This window comes from Stegodyphus dumicola, chromosome 6 (genome assembly GCF_044657685.1).
Source record: "Stegodyphus dumicola isolate Sdum_Otavi_A_Nest chromosome 6, ASM4465768v1".
NCBI lineage: Eukaryota > Metazoa > Arthropoda > Arachnida > Araneae > Eresidae > Stegodyphus > Stegodyphus dumicola.
In genome coordinates this window covers 107,982,803-108,005,108 of record NC_140773.1, presented here as the reverse complement: position 1 = coordinate 108,005,108, position 22,306 = coordinate 107,982,803, and the positions used below count along the sequence as shown (strand labels likewise).

The 22,306-nt window shown below is 33.1% G+C and overlaps 1 protein-coding gene across 1 annotated transcript in view; it reads right to left on the bottom strand.

Moving 5' to 3' along the window:
* Positions 1–380: 380 nt before the first annotated feature.
* Positions 381–22,306, bottom strand: part of LOC146996819 (uncharacterized) — a 50,348-nt gene continuing 28,422 nt past the window's right edge. Inside the window, exon 3 of the mRNA XM_085818790.1 lies at positions 381–2,951. Within this exon, the coding sequence (XP_085674916.1) occupies positions 2,862–2,951 (90 nt within the window). The 3' untranslated portion in view covers positions 381–2,861. The remainder of the gene's footprint in view (positions 2,952–22,306) is intronic.

Here is a 22,306-nt window from a genome sequence, read left to right as displayed (position 1 = left end):
CATAATGTACCCAACTGCTAATATAAATCCTCTTTCCCTGAAATAACTTTATTTTCTATAATAAAATATAATTTCTCATTAAAGTTTACTAGGAGCTACAGGATGAAAAAAAGAGATTTGATTGTCGGTGCCAACTTCAACTGATCACATCTCTTATGATATATAGAATTTACGCCATCATAGTGCAATGTTGTAAGAGTAATAAACACATTCCTTATATATCTGCACTAATTATTTAAAAGAATAAAATTAATATTTTAATGTATAATCTAATAAATACTTAGTGCAGAAGCGTTTAGACAGAAAATAATCTATCTAACAGAGTAAAATTCACATAAATCACATTCCAGAAAATAACAACAAAAAATAACACAGAAATGTAACAATTCTCAAATTTTATTCACTAAAAATTGCATAACTAAAATGATTTAACAATAAATAAACATTTATTGCTGAGCAAATTCTATTTACAGTCTGATATTCAGACCATATAAAATCTATGATGGCATGCATACTAATGAGCAACTTGACAACAACAGTATGAGATTCATCATTGCTTAAAAAGTAGTTCAGGAGAATTTTATCCCTGAGGAAACTTTCTTGCCATAAAAGTAGCTTATTTATAAAATATTAGTTCTTGCTGAATAAATATGATACATAATACAAAAGTCAGATCACGATAAAAATTTAATATTTCATAAAATATTATTCATATTTGGATGGATACCAAATATTGTATAAAATTATAAAATGCTGGCTAATTAATTTTAGCACCTCTTCAACATTTCTTACAATATATTATTAATATGGACGTGAATAATGAAACTCTTTTTCCATTTCCTATTTGTAGTTTTAAATCTGCAGTACAAAAATATACTGCAGAAAAGCAGTATCTTCTCAAACAAATATATATATATAAATAAACTAAAAAGATTAAGATCTAAGGCTCACTCTCATTATATAAGCAAACCTATTTGTGCAGAGTAAAAGTTTTAATCTTCCCATTACTGTTATTACCATGTCCTCCATCAAAAGTGGGGACACAGATTTTTTTCGCCGATGTAGTTCAGTCGCTCCCTTGGCAGCCACTCTTGAGAAACGTCTTTAGGCGATGAAGTGGTTCAAAGACGGCAATTTGGCCCAATCCAAGCCAGTGCATTAAGTTGCAAGTGTCTGGCTATTTGGATTCATAACAATAGCAACATTTAGAAATGTGTCCTTGAAAGCAAATAACAGAAAAATTATTCATTACCTTGAAACTTTCTTCGATTAAACTTAAACTAGCACAGACATTTACAATGATTACTTTTTCTATAGAAAAATGAAAATATTTTTTTGTAAGTGAGTAGAATTTAATTATCCCTTGAAGTTCACAATGAAAAGAAAAGTATTAGCTCATAACAAATGCACTCAAAAATGAATAAATTTATAACACTTCCAGTTCGCCAACAACACAATTTTTGATTAATTCAAACTCAACTATACATTCCATTCCATGAACCATAAAGAGAAATTACTGCAAGTCATGCAGTAATTTCTCTTTATGAAAGTTCATGCAGTAATTTCTCTTTTCTTTTTTTTATTATAAAAATAATATGTTAATAAAATCAAATTTATGTAAATAAAGCTTCACACTAGAAAATAATTTTGTTCTTCAAAGCCAATGAAACAAATTTTAATGTAGTTAGTTTAATGATACTTAAACTTATGTGCCTTGGTAGAAAAAATACCAATTTCCAAAACATCTTCAAAATCGAGATTTTAGCAGCTATCATATTAAAAGACTGAATTTCATATCAGAAAAAAAAAGCCCTATATCTTTCCACTATTACATGTTATATTAGACCCATTCACAAAAGACAATGCATATGCATTCATATAAAAAAAGATCTATTATAATAACATTTCAGAGGCATATACATCGAAATAAGAATTGCCTTTTCAAATGCAAGAAAAAAAAATTGTATTTGGGGAAATAGTTCTACGTATTTTACACGTGTAATTCATCAACGGATTAGAAGAAGTGTAATAGTTCTTTAAAATCTGCAAAATGAAGACAGATTTACATAGGACATGTTCTTTTTGTTATGGTTATGAATGACTCTTATATTCTTATACATTAAATTATAATTTTTTGTCAATCAGCAAAATAATCAAATTCATAACTCTTGTAAGCAATAGAATATCAGGATTAAATATTGAGCTTAAATAATTACTCATTATAATGAATTTTAAACAAGAATTATTAACTATGCATGCATTTTCACAATGATTTCTTTATAGAGTTCATATACTATGAAGTTATAAGTTTATTCTGTTCTTTAGAATTTACAACAATATTTACAAAATGCATAAAATTATACATTAATGGAATATAACAGAAAAAAAAATCTGGCAGAATGTGAACAATGTTCTTTAAAATTATGAGTTCATATTTACTTTTAAGGCCTGTACTTACTTAACTACAGTTAAATATAAGAACTACAAATTGAATAGTTTATCCGAAGACTATCCTAAGCGTCTCAAAAACTGATGAATAATTAATTATTTAATTAATAATAACTTTTTATTAATTATCACGACTTATGAAAAGAAAAAAAAAGCTCCAGAAACAAACATATTCGCAATAACTGATAGAAATTTTCATGTGTTATATTTTCTATGAAATAAACAAAATAGAATACATAAATCATTCGGATTTCTTCATTGTTAGAAAACAATAAAAGAAAAAATGAAAAGATAATAAGTAAATGTTAGAAAAAATATGCATCTTAAAACATGAAAACATTTACATATAAAATCATTTTGAACATTCAGATGAAATACGAAATTCTCGATTTTTTGATTTGGCATTTAATGCATCAGACGTCGCTCTGAAAATCAGTCCTCTGCTTTTGCTTTTCCTCTACCGGAACAGGCGTACTAGTTCTTTCTATATCTTCCATGGGAATCTGAAATAATAATAATAATAAATACGTATGAATTTAATGATACTCTGCTTTTATACAAAAACTGATTTTTAAATAAGAGCGCTGTATTTTTTTATTTATTTATGATGTTTAAAGGAGCTTGAAAATATTTAGATAATGTAATAAAAAGTTCTGAAAATGTTACAATAGCTCTGGAAAAATTAATTAATTTTTAAGTATATATAAGTACGTTCTGCACACCCACACACAAAAAAAGGGACAGTTCTGTATCTTGCGTTTTACTGAGTGCCGCCTGAGATAACCACTGACCTGACTTTGTTGTAAAAGTCTTACAGTGTTAATAGTCATCCTGGCAGAAGGGAATATTTCCTCCGTGTAAAAATATAAATATTACATGGGCATACAAGGCCTGTGTATAAGCATAGTTATGTTGATTGCAAACATTTTCTTGTGCACGTTACATGTGATAGTTACATAAAATCATGACAGTTATGTGTACATTTAAACATTATCTGAATTCATATTTACAATACTTTTACTGAGATAATCAAAGTAAACTTGTAATTCATTTACACATTGACTGGATTTTCAATATCATTTAAACTGCTTTACAATATTATTTCTATCAAGTATATACAAACTGGATAGTAGTAATATTCTTGCGTTCTACTGGGACAATAATGAATCTTGCGTTCTACTGGGACAATAATGAATCTTGCGTTCTACTGGGACAATTGACGAAATTTTACTTGCATTTTTCATGGCTCAAAAGGGCAACTTAAGATATACATTAGATTTATATACAACATTATTCTAACATACGTATTTTGACAAAATATCAAACTTTTTCTGAAATGAAATGCTGACTTTTTCTTCATATTTCGATTCTTATTCGACTCAAACTATGCCTAAATATTAAATTTTGTAAAATTTGGTGAAAAACTTACCAAGAAATTTAAAAATTTATCTTGGCGCACATTTTTCAGCTTGCGCAAAGGCAAATTTCATTTGCCATTTAATTTATGGTAGCGTATTTTTCTTTCTCTTTCATTGTGCCCGAATGGAAAAAAGGTGCATTGTTCATTCTTTAATGTAATTTTAACAAAGTAAACCATATTTGGCGTTATTATCACTTATAACACATACGCCAAATTTCAAAATGCGCCAACATATTCACACATATATTTTTAGAAATTTTGAATAAAAAACTCTGATTTTTTGCAGGCATTCCTAAAAGTACATCTACTTTAAGAAGATGGTAAGAATTTTATACAACTCTCACGAAAAAATTATAAAAATTAATAAAAATATAAATCAGAAAATATATGCGAATTTTATTTGGATCGAATCTAAATTTCGAATTGTGAAAGAAGAAATCAATTAAATTTAATAAAAAAAAAGAAGATTAATAAATATAAACCAAATTCAATTAATACTGAGGAACTAAAATTTTGAGAGCTAAGGTTTAAAAAACTACTAGTGCGATTTTTACAAAACTTGGCACTTTGACATAACTTGAGTCATACAATTTAGATATAAAAAAAAATAGGTATGCCATTTCAGAAAAAGTCCAATTTTCTGTCAGAATACTTATGTTAGAACAATGCTATGTATAAATCTAATAAACATCATTAGTCGCGCTTTCCAGACATGAAAAACACAAATTAAATTTCGTCAATTAACCCAATAAAACGGGTGATATAAAATTGCCCGATTCTTTTTTGTGCAAGGTATACATTATAGTTTATGGAAAGGTCAAGACTGTTTTAAATAGTTTTAGACTTATCATATTTTCAGATAAATTTTGCGGTTTTTTTTAAACCCGATTATCAGGAAGTGTTATTTTAAAAATTCCGCCTCACATGATTTAATAAAAGTACTCAATGAAATTGAATGAATCTAAGGGAATCCCATTTTGTGCCACTGATTCATATCTGTTGCTGATGAGCAAAACTTATGCTTATCTTTTTTTACATAAACATGTTAAGAACTTGCGTTTACCTTATTGCATAAGAAGTCTAAAAATTAAAAAATTCTCAGAAACACTTTATCATCTTATTTATGTTAATAACTGCTTTGATCGATATAGTGGCTAGCGTTGCTAGCAGCCAGATGATAATGCGGCAGCCAGCCAGCAAAGCTTTCGGGTTCAAATCCTGGATAAGGAGTTACAGGCGAAAACATCGCGGAGAACAATAAAATAATAAAAGGAGAAAACGGTGGCGGGCAAAACATCGCGGGTGAAAAGAAAGCAAGGAGAAAACAGCGCTGTTCTAAAACATAATGGGGCAAAACATCGTGAGTGAAAAGAAAGCAAGAAGAAAACATCGCAGTTCTAAAATATAATGGACAAAACATCGTCGTCGAAAATAAAAAGGTTCAAAAACATCGTCATCGTCGTAAATATCATGGTGAAAAATAAAGCACCTACAAACTATCGCATGACGATAACATCTCAGGCATGCGTTTTTCAGGCTTTAAAAGTTGTAAATGCACATTCGCATAATGGTTTGTGAGCGAAAGAAGGAACGAGAAGTGTTTTTACTTTTGTACATCATATTTTTGAATTGACTGATATATTTTTGCTAAAAAGGTAAGAAGAAATCTTTTAAAAACTGAAAATGAGTAGAAAATTAAATCCTTTATAAATAGAATTTAAACTGATGTAGATTTTAGATGATGTATAAAGGTCATTTAATTAAAGGCTTTAATAAAGTTTTATTGGTATTTCTTCATGAAAAATATAATTAAAAAGGGAAGATGAATAGCCGCTTGAAGTTACCTATACTAAATTTATTATAAAATTATCAGATTATTTTCGTTCACCTTTGTTGATCTTGTAGTCTTTCAGAGATAATAAATCTTGTTTTGTTTCAGTTTATTCGTTTTCTTAGAATGTCATAAGCATTTTCATGTACAGTTTAATCGTCTGGATGTTGATTTGTTAGTTGTATTTAAACATAACAATTACATAACACTTAACAGGGGATCTGGATTTATTGAATTATTGCAAAACACACTAGCGTTATTTGCATAAGGGGAAGGATGCCTTTCTCAAAAACTGGCTTTATATCGACATTATACATTAACAAAACCAAAAAAATCCCATGCAGCCAACTCATTCGCCGGATCGAACTATCAGTGTTCCGCGATTTTACCGCTCGGTCAATATAGCCGGCCATTTCAGCAATGGAATATTAAAGGAAACTAGTTCGCTTTTACATTAGACAATAGGAAGACTCGAAATTAAAAATATTCCTCATTATTTCTTGCACTAACAAATCTTTATGTGAATATGCAGTTAAAACTTTTAAAGCTGAAAACCTGTTATCGTCATGCGATGATTTGTAAGTGCTTTATTTTATACTACGATATTTTTAACTGCAAAGTTTTCAAACGGCTTTATTTTGGACGAGTATGTTTTGTACCACGACGTTTTAGAGCTGTGATGTTTTCGCCTTGCTTTCTTTTCTCCCACAATGTTCTGTCCAACACAAGGCGAAACACAATGCAAGAAACAGCGCAAGGCGAAACACAATGCAAGAAACAAAGCAAGGCGAAACACAATGTCTGTGTACCGCCTTGCGTTGTTTTCGACGAACACCGGAGAAGGCGTGGATATTTGTTTGTAACATAAAGCGAATGTTTTGTGGCAAGAGACACTCATAATGTATAGCATGACGAAAGTCCTCTCGAATGGCTTGACGGTAGCGAAAGAGGAACGCAATACACTTGGACCCGTCCGTCGGGAGATTCTCCTTCAAAATTAGGATGAAACAACGTAAAGTCGTACTGTCACTTCTAAGGTGCTTAAGAACCATGCCAAATATGGACGCGGTTTAGGCCACAATGACATTCTTGGACTTTTTCCGATGTTATATTTTCAAAAAGTGCGGTAATTATAACAACTTTTACCGACTACATGGTAAAACTACACTACGCAAGAAACTTTATATAAAGAAAAAAAAAGTAACAAAACAATTTCAGTCTGCGCATACGATGAAGAATAAAAATAAAAACTTTTTTGCATTTCATTATAAAAAAAATGCTTAAGACAGCGGCAAATCAAATGCGAAACTGGAACAGAAACATGCCTGAGTAAAATTTTAAACTAGCTGGCCATGGCTTCAAGCTCGGTAATCAATATTTCAAGCTTTTGTTAGTGAATCATTCTCTGACATATAAAGACCGTGAAACTGACAATCATACGAACATTACTGAGGGCATGTGGAGCCAGATTAAGCGGGAGATGAAATTTCTGATTCTCACTTGGCAGAGTTTTTGCGACCTCGCGGGGACCAGGATCAGGAGGAAAAGAATGCGTCTCGAGACTATATAAATTGTATTGACAATTATGTTGCAGTCATTCGACGCTAACAATACGGCAAAGTCAAAAACACACAAGATGAGTACTTTTGGTGTTTTTGTAACACACGTTTTCGGCCTTGTTTTGGGTGACAACCATCTTGGAGTCAAAAAATTCACTAAAAATATCAAAGGAACTCCAACTGTAAACTTTTACCAAGCTCATCTTCGAGAAAAAATAGGAAAATATTTCAGGAGTAAAAAATAATATAGAAAGGCAAACAAGCATTAGCCATTTCGGATTGTTTTACTCGAAACAAACCAAGCCGGAAATAAAAGTGCCCTCGGTGCAAAATCTTGTGTTTTATTACTTGTAAAATGTTACTTTTTCGACATCGAGCTGTAACGATATTGATACTAAGAAAATTGTATATTTAAAAACGGTTATTAACCTGTATTTTTTAATTTTAGTGATTCAAAGACTGATTATTAGTCTTCGGAAAATAGCCTACCTCAGGAGATGTATGACAGTCAAATTTTAACAATTAATTAAAACGTCAAGATTTTTATCTGATATAAAAAAATGATTTCGCGTCTATTTTGATAAAAATTTTCTACGGCATTTCATGCAGGGTATATTCAACGTCTTTCCTGCTTTAGGTTTTAAAATGAAATTATAAAATTCTCATTGGTCGACCAAAGCTAACGACATATATAAGTTCCATAAAAACCGATACAGAAAGCTTCACTATAATTTTCATCGGTAAATTCTTTGAAATAACAATGCTATTCGTATAACTCATAAATTTCTAAAAAGTTGCTATAACATAAATTTTTAAAATTTTATGAATTTTATATCTTTTATTTTGCATTCCAAACTTTGGTAACAAATTTCAGTTTAACGTAGTTACGATTAGCTTATTAGTTAAAAAAAAAAAAAAAAAAAAAAAAAAAGCAATCTTCAAGGAATTCTAAGTATGCGGAAAAAATAGCACAGCTAAATGGTAGACAAGAAATTACCACAATATTATTAATGCTAAAAAGGAGATGTGCATTTATTTGGAAAAGACTTGATTATTGATGATGTATATATTATTCAATTTCACATGACTGCTTGCGAACGAGGTTTGCAATAAATATTTCCAGGAAGCGGCAATATTTTTTATTTCGCCTTGAAGTAAGTTATGGAAGGCAATCAACATCTCTTCGAAATGCTTGAAAACTTTGTAATTGGTTTAATGGTTATAACATCATTATATATAATATAATAAACGTTATATATATATATATATAAACGTTGAGTTCTCCAGATTGTTATTACAGTTTCGTGTCTCAGTATCTGCTACGGAAACAATCATTCTGAATACCAATATACGTACAAAAAAAACAGCCATGTAACAAGAATAAATCAAGAGTTTTCCTCAGTCACGCGGTAAATCAATGTATTCAGCTGCATGCACTAAACAGCCTCATTTCACAATAGCAGAAACTCAGATATCAAGTTTCGTTTATTCTAGACTATCTAAACAGCATGGTAAATGAATCAACAAAGAGACTTTCGGCTCAACACTTTTTTCAACGCTACATAATCATGTAGATACACTGAATAAATGTACATTAAATGAGATTTCGCAAGCGGATCACAGCATTTGTTCCATACAACTCGCTCAACTGGGAAAAAGAAATAAATGCAAGCTAAAATATTGCCGTAAGAGCTTCTGCTCTCAAAGTACAATTACTATCCATGCCAAAGTCGGACGCCATTCAAATAATTGGTTCGATTACAGGACCCGGTTTTAAAATGAAAATCCACCGATGGAAACTTAACGGCGCATTCTGTTAACGGAACAATGGGGCACCCGGAAGGACAAAATGAAAAGGAAAGAAAGAAAAAACTGCATTTTCTCCCTTTCTGCTTTTCCATCCCATTTCAGAAGATAGGAAGAGTTGTTAGCAAAGTATTTTCCCAGGCCATTGAGGAATAAATACCCAGGGCCTACTCATCGGAGCGACGAAAAGCCCTTCACACAGAAGTCGTACATTGGCAAACATCCTCTAAATGGTTTTGCCTGGGTTCCGAACCGCTCGAGGGTCATTAAATGATTTTGCCGTCTGTTTATTTGAGGCACACGACAACCAAGAAAGCCGAGTTGAAAAGGAGGAGAAAATGGCTGACGGTGTAAAGAAGAAAGGCATAATTTCAGTGCTTGGCAAGTAGATAAAATACTGGGTTTATTCATGTGGACTAGAACTTCAGTTTAATTTCCTAGATGAAGATTCATGGAAAGTTTTCAATCCAGAGAAATGCGAAACCGCTTCTTTTTACATTTGGTGTCAGAAAGGATATGGTTGATTTCCATATGGTCAGCTAAGTTCAGATTTTGAGTATATGGAATAGTTACCATTTCTATTATACATATATAATAGAAGTATATATATATATATAATATTTTAATGAAGGCTTGATGAAACAGCTAACAAATCTGAATTGAAGAAACACCATCTTTATTTTTACACATCTCAGATCATCTCTTAGGCAGACAAATTACTTTTCAATCATCGTTAAATACAATAAATTTTATGTACGACGTAAGCATCTTAGACAGCATACGCAGCACAAAGTTGTTTGCAAGGCACAAGTCAGGAAAAAAAGGAAGGAGTTATTGCTCGCAATGCAATATTTATACTACGTAGGTGCATCTGTGAAGCTAAGCTGTAATTGGTTAATTTTAGTTTTAGTTACCTTTTTTAAGCAGTGTTACGTAATTTGCAAAAATCTCAAATTTGCAAAAAAGGATGAGCTTACGGGAATAACATAAAATTTAGAATAGTCAATTTTAAGGTCGCCTATTATTTCTTAACATAGCCATAGAGAGAGAGAGATGGACATATGTTTACTAATAGATTATCGAGTATAATAAATAGGGACAGACATACAGATATATATGAATATATATTTCTGAGCATTATTGAAGAAAAAATGTTAATTGTCTCATTCATTTTAAACTGTAAAGATACCAATATACACTATGTTCAAGGTATTAAGCTTAAAAATAAAGAATTACAATTCAAGTTTTTTTTTAAAAGATATATTTCTTCTTCAATATGACTAAAATAAATCCACACTAACCAATTAAGAAACACTCACTGTCATGAAACTGTGTTACAGCGGTCATGCAGTATGCTACATGTCTCTGTTCAAATCGTTCGCAGAACAATCATGTCATGAACTGCTTGAATTTTTCCTTTAGAGATGGTTAGAGTCATATCTATAAAATAAGTATATAAAGACACATCATCCCGAACAACGTAGTTCGTGCTGAAGCAAAATTGAGTCAAAGCATCATTCAAACATCTGGCGTCATCTCTCAACTTCTCATGTACCTATCATACTATAACCACCTTTTTTAAATGTTTTTACCCTCTGACCCCGTTAATGTTATAAATATATCTTTACATCGGACATACAACATCACACACATATTTTTATTGTTATAATACGTTGTGTGATGTTATTACTTTTGTTGTCAGCATTTGAAACAAAGCAGATATTTGTTGACAGAATAGATATCGCATATAGAAGGAAATCTCTCATGACGACCTTCCTTGAAAACACATCCAATATTTTTGAGACCATAAGTAACTACTTATATTGGGCGCATCTGTTTTAAGTGACCTCCTCAGAAAAAAGCGAAACTTTTGGAGTCATGTTTCATGATACTTCCAAAAAAGAATTACAGTACACTCCCGATTATCCGCGGAATTGGGTGGCGCGACCGCCGCGGATAACAAAAATCGCGGATAATCCGAAAAAAGCTAAAAACGGGTATAGCAAAAGAGAAAATAGTCATTCCAACTTTGAAAAATCGTTTTAAGTACAATAAAACGTAAAATAAACAGCAGGAAATGTTTAACTAAAGCTTAATATTTTAGTATATCACTCAAAACTAACCTAAAATGCATTTTGTTATTGAAAACAGAAAAGTTCTTTGTACTTACGAAAGGCGTCAAGGATACACAGAAAAATTAAAACATATGTACTGTTTTAATACTGTAATGTATTATGTAATTACAAGAGCATAACTGTAAAACTACACCTTTTAGAAGAAATCAGTCTTGTGTTTGCTTCTTGCTTTGGAAGCATTTTCTCTTGATCCGAGATTGCATTTTTTTGTAGCATAAGTTTCTCGGCCAACTCCGCGTCGTCTTGTTCTTCCAAATACCTCAGCAGTCCGTCGACTTGTTGCAACGCCGCTTCTGAGTCTTCCGTATCTGCACAGTGAGCTCTTCTTCGCCTTCACTTCTCTCCTTCATTCTCGGTCTCTTCCCTTGCTTTCTTCATAATTTCGTCATCTGTCAAGCGTTCAAAGCCAGGTTCGTTGACGTCACACTCCAACCACTCGTAAATGTATTCAGCATCGATGTTCTCACCACCCACAACTGTTTTCAACATATCGGCAAGAGTTGCCGTGGGCGTGTCTACATCCTCATTCTCTTCTTCACAACTCAAAGGGCTTAGGTTGTTGTTCGCTTCAACATTAGGCATGAGTTTTCTCCATCATTAATAAAGGTTGACGGTTTCACTGAGTCCCATGCAGATGCAATCTCGTAGATGCTGTCCAAGATTGTGTAGTGTTTCCAAAACTCTTTCAGATCATAACCTTCTTCAATTTTGGTCATTAGCAGCTTGGTTCGGTATGTTCTCTTCATTGTTGCGATGACTCCTTGGTCCATGGGTTGGATTAGCGCAGTAACGTTTGGTGGGGAGAAACGTTGCAAAAATTTGTCCAACAGAAGACTTTAGCACGCTTGTTGCTGGGTGAGAAGGTGCGTTGTCGATCAACAGCACAGCTTTTTCAGGCAGGTTTTTCGATTTAAGATGTTTACGCACTTGAAGAACAAAGATTTTTTTCGAACCATCTTGAAAAATGTGTCGGTTCATCCAGCCCTTTTTTTGGGAGGGGGTTAAAGTAATCAATGGGCAAATTTTCTATCCTTGTGCCTTTGAAAGATCTCGGGGTTTTTTTTTTTTTTTTACTTTCCAATGACAACAAGTCTAAGTTTATGTCCACCGGTAGCGTTACTGCAGGACATGATAGTGATCCTTTCCTTGCTGCTTTTATGACCCGCCGCTTTACTTTTACTTTCAGATGCTAAAGTGCGAGTGGGAAGATATTTCCACAAAATTGCCGATTCGTCGGCATCGTAAATTTGTTCAAAAGATAGCTCTTCTTTTACAACAAATTCTTCAAACTCATGGTGGAAATCATCGGCTGCTTGTTGGTCACCACTAAGTTTCTTTCTCCCCATTAAGTCCAATTTTTCGAATTCCATGTCGCTGTTTAAAACGAGTGAACCAGCCATAAGACGCATCAAAATTTCCTTTCAGGCCTAACAACTCAAAAAAGGTTTTTGCCTTCGCCGCAATGATAGTACCATTTACAGGAGTATCCTCTTTTCGAACTTGAGCTAACCACTCTGTCAATGCCGTGTCTAGCTCATCAAAGGTAGAACTCTTCATAATTTTTCGCGTTTTCATTGCGGAAGCACTGTCCGACATTGATGCAAAGTTCACCAGTTTTTTTTTTTTTTTTGCTTTAGAATGTCACGCACTGTTGTTTCCGCAATTCCGTAATCCAATTCCATCTGCTGCCTTGTAGCGCCGTTTGCGACTTTGGAAATTAATTCTAGTTTTTGCGCAATCGTCAACACAACCTTCTTTCGTTTTCCTGACATTTTAAATCGGTAACGAAAAACACAAAACCAAAAAGTACAAGCACTCAACGCAATAAAAGATAAGAAATTAACTCCGACCGGTTCGCAAACACTATCAGGCTTAAACTAACAATGGCGAGTGGGAGGACGTGGACGTGTCAGTAAGATTAAGACGAGAGAGGGCGGTGGAGCGGGCACTGCAAGGGTGAATAAGAAATCAATTTCTCATCAGAGGGGAAGGTTCCGATAAGGCCGAGGGGAAGGTTCCGAGAACGCCTGGGATATAGTTTCCATAAATAAGGACGATGTTTAGCAAATTTAACGTTTCGCTCAGTTTTGTGAACATTTTTATTTTCTTTGCTTTGCGCTTGTAAAAAAGAAAAAAAAAAACTTTCTGCGGCAGGCGCGGATAATCGGGAGTCTACTGTACCTGATAAGATCAGGCTGCATGGGCGTTTTCGTGGTTTTACCCATGTGTAACGTGTACACGAGCCAGTTTCCCTTAGAAAGTTCTCCACGAAGGCATCCCTGAATTTAGGCAGATAGTCCTCGTGTGCTTTGCCATAATTGAATAATCCCAATCCCTGATAAAATCAGACAACAATAAAAAATGGCAGTTTTCAAACACTGATTACTGATAAACTGGCTGATGCGATGTAAAACCAACAAATTAATTATTTTAATCCTTAAATAGATAATTAAAAAATTACATTTTCAAAATCTATCAAATTTTTAAAATATTATCCCACTTTAATCATTTTCTTAGTCACTGGATCGAAGAAAACACTTTCTTACATTTTCAGTTTCTTCAAACTAATTCAACTTCATTTCAGAGGTAGTTTTATTTAAACGTTCTTTTCAATCAATTATGTTGACATTATGTCGATAAAATAGCATTAGGCATATAGATTACTTATATTAAAAATGCATATATTAGATATTATAAATAAATATTTACACTAATTTTATAAATGAAATATATACTAATCATTAAACGGAACTTTAAATTTCTCTTATGCTGTATGGTAGTGGTTTCGAACTGGCGGGATGCACGCAGGACCCGAAGGTATTTTAACAGCGCTAAAGCACATTTTCCGTAAATTAATTAGCATTATTAAATATTAATGATCACGACCAGAATTTGAAGAAAATTATTTATGATTTAACGATTTGGAATCATATTTTATATTACTTTCATCACCAATAACGAACATTATTAAAGTTCCAGAAAATGTATAAATGGAGCTAGTGAATTTACACTGTGATATCAATTTTGTTCAAAGATTTGAAAATATAGATTTAATCGACTTTTATCCGTATTTATCAAAAGAATATCAGTTACGAATTTTTGCAATGACAGTAATCTACTGCACCTTGTTTGGGAGTACATTTATATGTAAACAGTTTTTCTCCCACAGTTGAAACTGATAATTCTAAAGAAAGGGATAATGTTGGTGATGAAGTTAGTATGCAGTAATTTTTCTAAAATTACAATCTTAATTAAAGTCTAAAAGGAGATTTTGTAGTTGAAAGTTGTAGTAAGAATTTAAGAAGTTTATAATTATTTACACATAAACATACGTAATTTTCTGTATCCATCAAAAAATATAATAAATAATAAAAAGAGAATAAGTTGCCATTAAATGTTCTCAGGCATTATTTTACTTGAGAAGTTTCTCTTACTTGTTTAAAAGTAAGTTATTCAGTGGTTAATTCAATACATTAGAATTCTTTGAAATAAAATTCAGTTTGGAAACTTAATATTGAACTGTCAACACGGTTGTATTACAAATGGTAAACAACAGAAATTTCTTGCAGATTTCAGACAGAAAATAAGTATGAAATAAGTCATTAATTCATATGACTGTTTGGGCCCACCAGCGGCCGAGCGGTAAAGTCGCTGAACACTGGTAGTTCGGTCCGAGGTTCGAATCCCGCGAATGAGCTGGCTGCATGGGTGTTTTCGTGGTTTTCCCCATGTGTAACGTGTATACGAGCCAGTTTCCCTTAGAAAGTCCTCCACGAAGGCATCCCTCCTCTTAGGCAGATAGCCCTCGAGGCTTTGCCATAATACACACACACACATATGACTGTTTGCATATGTTTTGATAAATATTTAGTATATAAAGTTTGAAATTTAGTGTACAAAATTTTATTTTGTTTTTAAAAAAAACTGTTCATTTTGAGGAAATAATTCTGGTCCGTCAGCTGCTTTCAGATCATACATTCGGACGGCGTGCATTTGAGTTTGAGCCCACTGCTCTGCGTACCTAACAATCTAAAGTGGTAAATTCCGGCAAAGACAGCTGGGCGACTCGCTCCTTCGTAATCATTCAATAAATTAACACCAAATTCAATGATGGTTTAAAAACAAACCCTTTTATGATTTCTTCAGTCTAACAATTTACATAGTTTGTGTATTTTGGTTCTGCCACTTGAAGGTTTTAACAGAAACGTTTCAGAAATTACGCCTGTTAAGTTTTGGATCAGATTGCGCAAGCAGACAATGCTAGGAGGTCAATCTGGAACGTAAGGCGAATGCAGGGGGACGTTGAACGTTCGTTCCAAAAACTATCTCCTAACTTGAAGAACACTGTTTTTATGTACATCAACTAGTTTGCATCTTAGTTAAGCCGAAGAAAGTGATAGTATACATAAAATAATTATATAAGATGTTCATAAACTTAAAACACTACAATGCTTATTTTCAGATTACTGCTATTTGATTGTTTCATTACTCTATTATGAAAATTAACAGCAAAAGAAAAACAGTTTTGCAACGCATAAAATATGTTCAAATCACAAATGCTGCAAAATAATCCACTTAGAAGCTTTAAATTAGCTGGAAAATGTCTGATAGAAAAAAATATCTAATGTCGCTTAAAACAATATACATTATTATAAAATGCTACAGTAAAGACATAAAACTAGAACTAATCAAAACCAACATATAATTTGAACAATACTTAAATTTTCAAAGCATCTCAAGAAATTTTGTTTACTCCCGAAGTTACAGTCAAGTATTCATATTAACTTATAACATTATTCAAGTAACTTTCTAAATTAGCTCCATGACGAAAAGTTTTATTATTTGTATTTTAAGTCTAGTATATCTTTATAACTTATAATGAACCGCAGCAACAACAACACAATAAAAAAAAAAAGGAAAGAAAAAAAAGTCATCACGATATCACATACGAACGACGGATAAAATGCGCACAGAAGATTACTTCCCCAAGAAAACCAATTCAGGCAATCGATAATATGTTCAATTTCGAAAGATAAACATGGCTGGCTTTATCAACTTCAACAAGCGTTTCATTGATTTTTGCCATTAATTTTGAAAAACGCCAGAAAATAACAGTTTCCTCCAAAAAACAAAAAAACAAAATGTCAGTATATATACCCTCAGCTGCAGTGAGAATTTATTTGAACAATAAACCAGGTCTTAAATTGCAGGCCTCTGCAATTGAAGCAAAAAAGCAGTCTAATAACTATTTCATTATAAAAAAATAAATGAGATCGCATTTCACAAACATCGTAACCTAAAACCATTTGTTAATACACATACAGTTAAATTTTCTTTATCCGAAATTACAGGCTGATCCATTTTGGAAAATACTTGTTTTCGGATAACAGCATACAGACTGTCTATTTAGCCATCTTGCCTCTTTCATAACAGCTTCCCCAAGAAATTACTTTCAATACTTCGGCACGATAAAAGATGTATTTGATCCAATAAACACTAGAACAAAATCTTCCAAGTGTAGAAGTTCGCGTTGCCAGCCTTTGGATGATTTTATTCCATTATTTGCATTTCAGAAACAGGCTGATAAAAATGGACTGGGTTACAAAATTTAGGTTTGCCTTTTACAAATTTCGTGCAAAAATAAATCACGCTGATATGCTGCTTCATAAAATATCATTTTTCTGTACGTAAAAAGGAAACACAATACTACGTTATTTTGACAGAGTAAATAAGTGTCCCTTTTCTTATAGAAACAAAATTATACTGTGCCATTTTGTCAGAATTATAAGATTTAAATAAATGAAATAGAAATGAATTAAAAAGGAAGCAATAACTAACGCTATTAACTCCCCTCAAAATTAATACAATTCATTTGTAAAAAATAAATAATAATAATAGTCCTAAAAACGTACAAAATAACACTGCAACAAATTATGACATTCCCTTGTGCATCCTCTTGTAATCTAGAATATTGCAATAATCTAGAATATTACATTAATTAATATATGAATGTAAACACATAGCTAATTGATGTTATGTTACTACACAAACAAGGAATTCCCAAGTAGTACCTGAAACTGAGTCTTTAAGGATTCTCTGTGAACTGATATCGGGAGAAAATATTATTTCGAAACTGAATTTAAAGAATCCAAAAGACTGACCATTAATAAAGCGAAAAAGAATTGGATGATAAAGAAATTTTATGAGTCGTTTAAAAATAAGTGAATGTACTTCACAGCTGACAGAAAATTTACTAAATTCTTTAAGAACAACATACCTTTTTTATATTTTTTTGCTTTCTCTTTATTCACAGATAGCTTCCACTTCTTGTTTTCTTTATTGCTTATTACGTATATTTCGGTTATTCAGTGATGTATTTCAGGCACAGTTTTTTAAATTTTGACAATAGCGGGCTCCTGTCAGACTTCATCGAAATGTACAAATTTTCTATAAACCAGTGATTATCTAAATTCTATTTCCGCCAAATTTTAAACTGAGTCCTATATAATCATATTTGAATATGCCAAACTGCAGCAGGTTTCTTCTCCACATTCTAACAGAAAGTTCTAAACAGATTTACAACTGATTAATCCTCATATATATATATATATATATATTTACTTTTTACAGTGGAATCTTTGAAGTGATTTGGCAGGAAGAAACACCCGTATACGCTGCTATTCTGAATGCTTCTAAAGAAAAAGCACGAAGTAAATTTTTCAACGGGAAGAAACAAAAAAATACAAGAAAAGGGGGGCGGGAGTTACGATGAGGCGTGAGAGAAAGGGAGATCGCACAAGGGAGGAAAATAAATCATACATATCCGAGCTGAAAATAAATTTTTAAAAAATATATATATAACGGGAGACCAAAAAGAACGATAAATTTCTTACTCTCCAAGCCACCTGAAGTCGCTATCAAAGAGTGAAATATGGTTCCACTGGTCTAAAGAGTAGACACACGCCACTGTTTATAGCGCAAGGGAAGGCAAGAAGGAAGTTTTCAATCTAATCCCGGAGACACGCTTCAACGTCGAGGGGGGGGGGAATATGCAAAAAACCCATATTAGTAAATCTTTCAAAAAAATTTCTAGAGGTATCACTGAGAGAAAAATGTAAAAATAACATGACTCTCTGTCTTATTAATTTAAGATTTATGATGACTAAATTGCGCGTAGTTGATGATTATGAATGGTTTTTGCGTGCAGTTTTTGTATATCTTTGGAGACCTAAACTACCACCTAAACTGATTTTATGAGATGAAGATCATTTGATAGCATCATATTTTTTCCAGCTTTGGCGACAATTCTTCTCTCCCACACACTTAGATAAAAAAAAACATTAATGGCATGGAAAGTCGTTCTAAGCAGACTTATTATACATGTATATATAAATATAATGAGTTTTCTTTGCAGGGAGAGATATTATATATATATATATATATATATATATATATAATATTGCTATCAGAGAGCTTAGAACTGCTCTGAAAATCAGCAGTTTTTTTATAAAGTATAAATTTACAAATAAACTAAAACTAAACTGAGTGGCATAACAGCCCTAATGGGGCAAGGCCTGCAATGCCCGAAATCTGCTTTCTTGATCGTGGGCCCCGGGGTGCGTAAGCATATGCCCTGAACAAGTGGTCAACTTGTCGCAGGACCCCCAGTGTTTAGTCCCCAAGCGAACTTGGTGCCGTATATAACAGTAAATTTAAATCTACAAATAGGCCTCATTAAAGTCGAGACTAGCTTTGCAATTTTCTTTCATTACTTGTAAATCCTAGATATCATACTAAGTGTGAATAGTCAATAAATTCACACTTGGACGTTCTAGAAGAAATAATGTCCGCCATTGTCTTTTCCATGTAAAGTAACACTATAAACATAACCGCAAAAGATCTTTAAACTGAATCTTGGGAACACATTTAATCGAACTGTAATACTGTGTAATCACCTAATTTATTTGTACAGAAGAAAGAAGTATGTGCCGAACAAACCACTGAAAATAAACTAGGCCCTTTCTATTCAGAATTTTTTTAATTATCTGACCCAATTGTTAAACGTTAGACCCATCAACTGACAAAAAATGGAATTTTAATGGGCTCTTTTGAAAACCTTGAAGTTTCAATAAGTTTGATACGATTATAAATTAAAGAGCAGAACTTACAGATATGGTAAGATCGTTGAACAGACTCCGTGGAAGATCTATTTATAAGTTCCTATCAAATGCTTCAGAAAAAAAGGCCATTTGTCAAATTTCTTTTTCAATGAAGTACAGACTAAACATGGTGCATTCCCATGTTATTTGAAAGCCTACAATTTAAAGCGTTCAAAAATTTCTTGTTCCTGCGGTGACATCCAAGCACATGGGGAAAAATACTTGACTTCTCATATAACAGAAATATCATTTTGTAATCTTGTTAATAAAGAAAAAGGCTGGCTCTCTCTTGCTACACTCATGAAAGATATTTATAAAAATGAAAATATATTTTATTCTATATCTTGATTATTATGTATCATATCTTACATGATTATATTCCTTGTTTTATATGTGCATAACCTGTATAATTCACACTGTATTTTTTATTTGTATTCACTTATACGTTTATACTATTGAATCATATGTTTTTCATTAATTTTGTACATTTTTCTTAGTATTGTAAACTTTATTCAGAAAACCGTAAATGCATTTACGGTTTTGCAGCTGAGGATGGTGGTTCAGTAAAACCATCGAAACTAGTCCTGTGAAAATTTTGTAAATATAACGCAGATTTTTGTTGTTTGACTTCTGAATTAGTATTTATTCGGCGTGTTATTGTGTCTTAATTGTAAACTTTATTAAAAAAGATGACGAGGCCAGCACATCTGTCAGTCGGATTCGATTACAAATTAACATGGTCAACATTAATGATGTTCATCAAAAAAATTAACTTTTCTTTTAGCCGGTGTTAGTTCACTTTCGGCGATGTCGCTTCATTTTGAGTTAAAGAAAGAATTCTTCATTACTTATTGACCGTCAGTTCCCCTTTTAGGAAGTACCTCTGCGCTGTACCAACGTTTCCTGGACGAGCGGCTAACGGGCCCTCCATCAAGCTGAGGGCAGCTTCTCAACATGGAGGGTATGAGCAGTTTCTTGGGAGTACATCTTAATATCTCACTTACAAAGCGTACTCTGCAGTGCGTAGTCTGACATGGCTGGAGATGCTCGTAATGGAGTCGTCTTGTCGGGACAAGTAGGCGTGAGTTTTACAGCCGATGGTAGGGCTATTGATGCTTTGGGATGGATAATTCCAAGCCTATGTTGACCATGAGCCCATTGAGAAATAAAGTGATGTATGTCTTTAACTATCTTTAATTATCAGGGGCGTAGCTAGAGTTTCCAGCGCCCGGGGACAACTGAAGAATTTGCACCCCTTTCTGTGTGCCAAGAATGGAAAACATTTCGCTAAAAAATTTCGTAGCATCAATTTGGCGCCCCTTGGATGCTGCGCCCGGGCACGGATGTCCCCCCTTGCCCCCCCAGCTGCGCCACTGCTAATTATTAAATACAAATCAGCATATTAGCATACGCACAGAAATGCTACTACTCAACAGGGGGCATAATAGCCAGTTATTATGATTACCATCTTATTTATCCTGTTGGACCATTTTTTTATCTCGCGAATTCACTTCTTCTGCGCTTCAAAAAGGCTATACCAGTTTGAGCAGCACAAAAATTTAATGAGCAACAGACGAACACTTGTAGAGACATTGGGTATTTTTTGTGAAGCAGGAACGACAAAAAATAGCAAACACAATCGCCGGGAATCGAACCACAGACCTCTGGAATACCGGCCCAGCGTGCAGAACCACCACACCACGAAGGCACGCTAGGAAGGCGGGAGAAATACCTCATAAACTTTTTATTATAGCGCAGATGCAGACTACGATTTGAAATTTTAACATGATCTGTTAAAATTCAATATGATTAACTTACTAATTTTACAGACGGGACGAAATTAGTTTTTAGTCCCAGTCTAGTCTTGACGTACGAAATCATACTTAACGTTGTAGAGACATTAGGTTATTTGGAAACAGGAGAGATGAAAAATGAGCATTGCCTCGCCGGGACTCTCTCGAATATGCGTCGAGCGCACTGACCACTACACCACGAAGGCATGCTAAGAAGGCGGGAGAAATACCTTATAACGTAATTTCAAAGGCAGCAGTAATTCTAGAAAGTAGCTCATCAACAAATGACTTATGTAGAGGCACACTACTGACACTGTAGATTTTATGAAGCCTCACAGGTGAGCAATCTAACAGCGTAATATTGCTGTAAAGCAGGGTTTCTTAAACTGTGGGTCGCGACCCCTCCTGCAGCAGGGGGTCGCCAAAAATTTTAGCACTTTTGATATTTCTTATTATAATAATTTTACAATTACCAAATATCTGTACCCAATTTATCTGAAAATAAATAAAGATAAGACAATACAGACAAAGAAAAAACGAAAACGTTTCGACGCATTCTTTTTATAATATAAACGTTCATTTTTCTTGCTTTGCACGTGACGCTGTCATTTCGTCTGATACTTAGTTAAAATTTTCACATTGTTCTATATCTTAAATTAAAGTTAATGACCTAAAACTGCAATAGTATATTACAGTACAAGTGAAAAAATTGACAGTTTCACTCATGCGTGTGACGGATTTATGGGGTCCCACAAAATTTTGTAAATATTATTGGGTCCTGGGGGTCGCGAAAAAATCTCAGTGATAAAAAGGGATCGCGACCAAAAAATGTTTAAGAAACCCTGCTGTAAAGCAACTGTAATGCTACGGAAACTCTTTTACTACCGAAAAAGCTCAGAAAACGATGTACGAAGATATGTATCAGATTGGAAGTATTCTAATTCTTGCAAGAAATGTAATCGATCGGCATGGCTATGATAAATAATTGTGACTTTAGATATCGTTGCAAACCCCTAAATATACACTATGTAATATACTACACCAGTATTTATCAAAGTGGGCAATAAGGTTTTGAAAGTACTTGAATTATCTAAAATGAAGCACCAAAGATGCATTAAACAGGCACACCAAAATGAGGCACCAAAAATGCATATA